The 6,927-nt window shown below is 38.3% G+C and overlaps 2 protein-coding genes across 2 annotated transcripts; both read right to left on the bottom strand.

Moving 5' to 3' along the window:
- Window positions 1-413: 413 nt before the first annotated feature.
- LOC122020335 (15-cis-zeta-carotene isomerase, chloroplastic-like) lies at window positions 414-4,904 on the bottom strand. The gene is made up of 4 exons (XM_042578221.1): window positions 4,317-4,904; window positions 1,420-1,566; window positions 1,057-1,266; window positions 414-973 (listed from the first exon to the last, which is right to left on the bottom strand). Exons 1-4 carry the CDS (start codon window positions 4,746-4,748, stop codon window positions 638-640), a joined length of 1,125 nt encoding a protein of 374 aa, XP_042434155.1. The 5' UTR covers window positions 4,749-4,904; the 3' UTR covers window positions 414-637.
- A 1,335-nt stretch (window positions 4,905-6,239) lies between these two features.
- Window positions 6,240-6,927, bottom strand: LOC122020336. The gene is made up of 2 exons (XM_042578222.1): window positions 6,715-6,927; window positions 6,240-6,634 (listed from the first exon to the last, which is right to left on the bottom strand). The coding sequence occupies exons 1-2, from the start codon at window positions 6,847-6,849 to the stop codon at window positions 6,380-6,382; spliced, it is 390 nt and encodes a 129-aa protein (XP_042434156.1). The 5' UTR covers window positions 6,850-6,927; the 3' UTR covers window positions 6,240-6,379.

The following is a 6,927-nucleotide window of genomic DNA, read 5'->3' as shown; positions in this document are numbered from 1 at the left end:
ATAAATATTTTAATATAATAATATTCAGAATTTAAAATTCAAATTTTAGAATATACTTATAATTATTAAGTAGTTTTTACAACTATTTTAAATAATTTTGACTAAACTTATAAATAATATTTTAAAATAATAGTATTTAGATTTTAAATTTTAAATTTTTAATAATTAGTTAGTAGCTTTTACAATTATTTTAAAAGGATTTTGACCCACCTAGGGTGATCTTAATAAAAGTTAAATAATTTTAACTAAGTTGTTAAAAATATTTTAATATAATAATATTTTATGTATAATAATTTTAATTAAAATAAAATAATTAATTTTTCATATTATAATAACTACCTACGAAGAAAAATTTTGACACAATAAAATTATTACCATATAATTTAAAGATGACGAGTTCAAAAAATAACCTCTTATAAAAATAGAATAAGACTGTAAATTTCTTCCGGAAAGTAAGAGTCTTATCATACAGTAGGGCCCTTTTAACTTTTCATTTTATTTATTTTTTTTAAAAAAAAAAAAAGAGTGATAAACCTAGGACGCTTTTTGATCTTTGTCCAATTTAATTCTACAATGACACATCATTCTTCACCACCCAAATTAATTTATACAATCAGTAATACAAGCATACAACTGATCACCAATGAAGTTGAGAACTGGACGCTTGCATCAGTGGATGTGCAAAATATGCACCAAGAGTCAGAGCTGTGATTGTCAAATAAGGTAGCCGGAGAAATTCCTTGTAGTAATCATCAGGTAACTTTTGGCGTCCATCTAAGATGGCACCAAATGGAAGCACACTTGTTCTTCTCTTTAAATCTTCAAATTGTTTACCATATCGCAATGCCAAACGCCTATCACCATTCCAAATGCCAAACAGGTGGTGAGCTATTAAGCCGATAGAGGCTGCCACTGCTACTGTGTTTCCGATCCATAGCGTATGTGCTAAACACCATATTACCTGCCCAACCATCTTAGATAATCGAAAAGGTTGAGGATTAGCTAGTATCGAAAAGTAGGATCGAATAAGAAGCACCCGAGTTGGGAATTTAATACCTGAGGGTGTCTAGTGATTCTCATGATTCCTGTTTCCCAGAGATGCAATTTTGGCTTATCAATGGCAGCAACTTCCAACAGATTGAAGGTGGATGGGTAGAGAAAGAAGAAAGAAATGAAGGATGAGAACCACACTAGCTCATGGATTCCAAAAACATTCTGAAGTTGCCACAATTGAGTACCATCATATCTATGATTGATGAAGTAAACCTAGAATAAAGAGCTTCGGAGTTGAGAAAACAACATAAGAAACAAACCAAAAAGATAAAAACATGAAAAGAGAAGGAATAAAGAATGTCTGTGATACAGCAACACAAACTGTACTAGCAAAACCAACCATAATCACCGAGATAAAGGACTCACGATAGTACTAACTGCCAAAGGAAGTGAAACCCCAGCAAATATAACTCGGAAAGCCCTCTCTCCAATGAGCTTTTCACCAGAATCTCGAAGACTAGCCAAACCACTATGGACAGCAGCGAAAATGAAAACAAGCATCAACAGCACAACCTGTGAAACAAAGCAAATGAGTCAGTAATTTGCATCTCCCATGGAGACCTTGATAAAGAAAGACGCTCTTTAGGAAGACAAGCAACTAAAAAAACTCAAGGATCCATCTTTTTATCAGATAAATTACTAGCTCAGCCTTTTCCAAAGACTTTATCCACCCCTGGTAACTAAATCATGTGGTAGACTTGAAATCCTTTTTTGCAGTTGTGCATGTTTATCACTTTTTCGGCCAGCATTTAAAGAATAAACCAAAAAGAAAAGAGAAAAATAGAATGTAAGCGGTGAAGAGGAGGAAAAAAAATCAGGAAATGCAACAGTGTTTAGACCCTTGAGTAGAGGGTGGGATCACAACTATCACCAAAAAAATTTTCAAATTTCAGTAATAGAATGAGAGAGTTGTAATGCATCAGATAGTTTTGATTGATTGCAACTAAGTATTCATCTTGACTACACAAAACCTATCACTTTTCACAGAAGCAAACTAAGATTACTTTGGCAAGGGCAACCAAACAGGAATTAAAGTCTCACCATTTACAATGTAAATAGACTCTACCTCTAACCAAGTTCATGAATGGATGCCTACATCATGAAGCTTAAGTAGATTTTCCAGAATTTCAGGACAATGTGGACAATAAAAACAGAACTTGTAACATTATCTTAATTAAAAGTATACCCAGGCAGTTATTTAAATAACAAGTGAAAAGTTGAAAGGATATGAAATACCTCCCAGTACCCTCTCTCTTTGATTGGCAATTAACGGACCTTATTGTTGAAAAAGTGGTAAAGTGAATGAACTATTTTAACATAATAAAAAAAGTTAAGGAAATCTTAGTAACACAAGTAAACCAAAAGAGAATATCATTAGGGATAACAAGCAAAGCCATTTTCATGATATGTTACAAATGAAGTGGAAGTAATGTGTACGTTGGGACCATACATGTAAGTGTAAGTGCTAGCATTCTCAAAGCTATATGCTTCATAACCTCATCATTTTAAGAGCTTCACCAATTTATAGGAGAATTAGACTTGTTCAATCAGACAAGTTAACTACATGAAGATTAAGATGTTGCTCTAGTTTCAATTTCTGCTAGAATATATTGGCATGGGAACACCCAACTGCAGATGATTCACAGTTCACCAATATGTAAACCATATAGTATAGAAAAAGTTTGATCAAATCTCTAAATAAGATGAAATCTATACTAAGAGACCTAGGAGTTCGATCAACTACTACACCATTTTAAAAGGAGAATCTGGTCTGTCCAATCAGATCAATCAACTACATGAAGATTAAGATGTTGCTCTAGTTTCAATTTCTGCTAGAGTATATTGGCATGGGAACATCCAACTGCAGATGATTTATATTTTACCAAAAACGTAAACTATATCGGCATAGAAAAAGTCCAACGTAAAACATTTCCCGCAAAGCAATACTATATAGCATAAAAAAGCAATTCTTGGATTCTTTCCTATGTACAATGTTTTTAAATTCAACAAAACAATCATTGGCTATTCTTGTTTAAACTAGAAAAACAATAATGTGTCTCCAGTCATCAAGTGATACTGGAGTTGCAAAACCCATTGAAAGGTAAACTTTGTGGAGTTGAATTCTTAAACTGTCTCCGAGCTATCATCAATATTTCCACTAGGTTTCCAACTTTTTGGGTCAATTGCATGGCCAACCTCTGATATTTTTTTATTCAAGCCACTCAATTAGGCTAACATGATAAGAATTAGTAGAGCATGGTGTGAATGCTTAGTCAAAAGCTGCAGCATGTCCTAGTTAGCATCAAGGTGACTGATTTATGGGATGAAAAAGACCATGAAATGACCAAATATTCATGAAATTTTGCAATCCAATCATTTGCATATTAGACATTATGATTATGATGAAAAAACGTGATACAAATGCTTAGTTGAAAATCATCATCATTAAGGGTATCGAATGAGTGATCTAGTGAAAACAAAGTCTAATTTTTAGTGACCTGATGGAAACAAATTTTAGGGACCTCCTAGGGGCATTAGTGATAGAATATGTTAAATTAGATGATCAACCTAAACTTTGCCCAACTATTTGTGGACTTGATGCCTAGTATCAAGCTTGGCTTCTTGAAGCAACAAATGATGTTACAGTCTGTTGCCGTCAAAGTTTTCCTACCATCGGTGGGATCTTGTAAGTAGTTGTAACCACACAAATATACAATGACCAAGAGTTGTAGCAAGTATATGCATTACTTTGCTTATTAATACCATAGTTCTTAAGCTGAAGCAAATTAGGTGAATCCTTAACCTAAAGTGGGACTAGAAACTAACACGCTCTAAAAGAAACTTAATACTGATAAATCTGCCAAAGATATCATGAAAAAGTAGGTAAGAAAGCCCTATTTAAAGCAGATAAACTAACAGCCGAACTAATGAAAATAAATTATTTATTCCCTGATAAAAGTAAAAAATAAAAAAATAAAAAAAATAACAAGCCATGTTTCAAAACATTCCAATGTCACACTAGACCTATCTCAAAAAGAATGAAGCCGTCTCAGTCAAACAATCAAATTACATGCAAGTTAATCATCACTACTACTTATTTATCTCTTACCTCTCTTTCCTCCGATTTTCTTTTTAGAATCTCAAAAGGGATACTTGACAATCAGAGAAAAGTACAAATGTTAACAAGTCGATCAAAAAAACATGTATCCAAAAGGTTATAACATTAATCACTTGTAAGTCGGATACTTTGTGTACATAGTCACCTCCGGGCTCTCTGAAAGTCCAGAAACGGCATCGATGTATGCGGCGCCGAACCCTGTAGACGGGCTAATCCACAGAATGTTAAGCGCACCGAGCACGACACCGAGTATGGCGGTGAAATAGGCCCAGGAAGAGAGTTTCTGCTCCCTCAGTTCAAACGCTGCAGAATCTTCGCCGACGGGAGATTCATCGGGCAAGGGATTCTCCGATTCCGCTCCGCCAATGGAGGTCCCTCCAGCACGAACGCTAGCCGCAAACCGAAGGGAACCGCACGGACTGGGGCGCCAAAGGCGAGGTGTGTCTGAGGGTTGGGGAAAGGGAAGGGAAGGGGCACGGCGGAGCGAGTGGGTCGCGCCGTTGCAGAGAGAAGGGAAGCGATGGGGAGAGGAGAGGCGGAAAGGGGTTGAGATGGAGAGGAGAAGCGGAGACGCCATTTCCGAGAGGCAAAAATGGGTTTATTTGGTGCGGAGGAGGAGGAGGTGCCGTTTAAAATAAGGTTACATCGGCACAATCGCGATGGTATCTTTATGTGGAGATGCTCGAGTGGGTACTTTTGATAGTGTGCCCTTGTTTCCTCCATTCTCTGCCACTTAGCTCATGAAATGTTCTGAAGGAGATTGTTTTTAAAGTAAAACAAAACCATTCTTTTTATCATGCAGACAATTGTCGATAGGTCAGTCGTTAAGTGCCTCAGGAAAAAGAAAAAACACAGTGGAACTATCACTATGGTTATCCAACCAAGCACATACGTTTCTAGTCAAAGAATTAATCATTTTTTTTGTCACACTTTGGAAGATTTCTGCAGTGAGAAATTCCATTTGATTTTGCATTGTTAAACACCTGTAACGAGTCAATTCTTGATTAGCTCGACCATCTTCATAGAACTCGAACTGTCATATTCAACTTCAAACAGTTAATAGGCAGACCAGAGTGTTAAAAAGAGAGAGAGAGAGGGGAATTCCAGGCACATGGAGGAGGCTGGTTTATCTGGATAAGGTGGTCAACAAGATTCCTCTCTTCACAAAAAGGCCTTCCTGCCGTGCATACTTACATACAGATTGAAAACAAAGATTGTGGGGTCATTAGCTATACCATTTTCATGAATCCCCACATGCAGAGGACAGAACCATTGAACTTAATTTCAAATAAAAAAAAACTTTATTTATGGATCCATCACAAATTCACACTTGCCCTAGTTTTAAAAAACCACACCTCTCGGTTTCTCAAATATTTAAGGAAGTTTGGATGGGATGAAAAAAAAGATTAATTAACAAGAGAGGAAGGAAGGGAAAGAAGAGTATTGTATTTGTGTTCCTCTTATTAACAATAGGCCAGTAGAAAATTTTCATGAACCAGGCCGAAGATTCTCAAAATTAATCAGCATAAATTAGATGTATAGTGCCAACTTACACACACACACAAAAAGGCACACATGAAGTGTAAACACCAGGACCTTATGAATCTGAATTTTCTGATGGTGAGTGAGACCTTAGAGCAACAGGCGCTCTCTTCAATGATCCCAGTATCACAAAAGACGCATGGTGTGTTACCACTGTGTTCCAGACACCCTTACATTCCTCTAAAAATCATCCCAACTTTGCAATTTTAAAATTTATTACCCACCAAATAGGAAGCCTTCCTAATAAATAATGTTTATGCAGCTGACGCTCACAGGAACCACATTGGCAACCCAACTGCATAATTATAGGGCTTTAATGTCCCCAGCCAACTCCCACCCACCTCTTCTAATGCCTTTGCAAGGCTACCTCATTGATATGCATCGCACAGCCAACAGTGTTAACTATGTTACTTCCTGTCAGATCTCACTTACAGCAGTAACAGTCTTTCAGAGACCATTAGGCGAACACATTGGCTGCATGCATTCCTTGATATGCCGACTAAACTAAACTTAATACAATTCAGGAAGCAGGACACAAAATGCAGCGCATAGGTGAGCCAATAATACCAATTATGCATAAACAGTTGTTTTAGGGAGTGTTACTCCCGGCATATGGTGACTAGTGAGCAAGCAATCGGAGATTAGAATTTTGGGGGGGGGATTGTTTCAGAGATGGCACCCGAAGCAGTTGCAGGATTTGGGGGTGAAGGCGCAGAAGCCGAAGGGCCGGTTGGGGATGTTGCAGTTGATGGTGTAGCAGCAGGGCGAGGGCAGGCAGAGGCCGCGGGGGCCGCCGCAGCACGTGCAGAGGGCGCATATCTGGAAGTTGCTGAGCCGGCGCCGCTTGGCCTCGTCGATCAGCGCCGATTTCAGCCCCGGCAATGTCGATGCGGGCCGCATCGAAGCTGTCGGCGCGCCCGCCTTGCGATCAGACAAAATCCCGCGCAATTAGCAACAAAAATGGAAAATCCAGCGCTGGTGGTCGGCGGAGAAGAACTCACCTCGGTTGGGAGTGATGAGAGGGCGGCGAAGAGGAGGATGAAGATAAGGAAGTGGAGGGAAGGAGAGGCGGAAGCCATCTCTGTAGAGAATGAGGGAGAAGGGAAGGGGACTGAGATGAGGCACGGAGTCTTCATTATTCCTTTTTAGCGTCGAGCGGAGTGCCGAGGGAGAAGGAGAGTGTGAGGAAAGAAAAGGAAAGTGCGTGACCGAAG

This window comes from Zingiber officinale, chromosome 9A, assembly GCF_018446385.1.
Source record: "Zingiber officinale cultivar Zhangliang chromosome 9A, Zo_v1.1, whole genome shotgun sequence".
NCBI lineage: Eukaryota > Viridiplantae > Streptophyta > Magnoliopsida > Zingiberales > Zingiberaceae > Zingiber > Zingiber officinale.
This window is presented reverse-complemented; position numbering and strand designations above follow the sequence as displayed.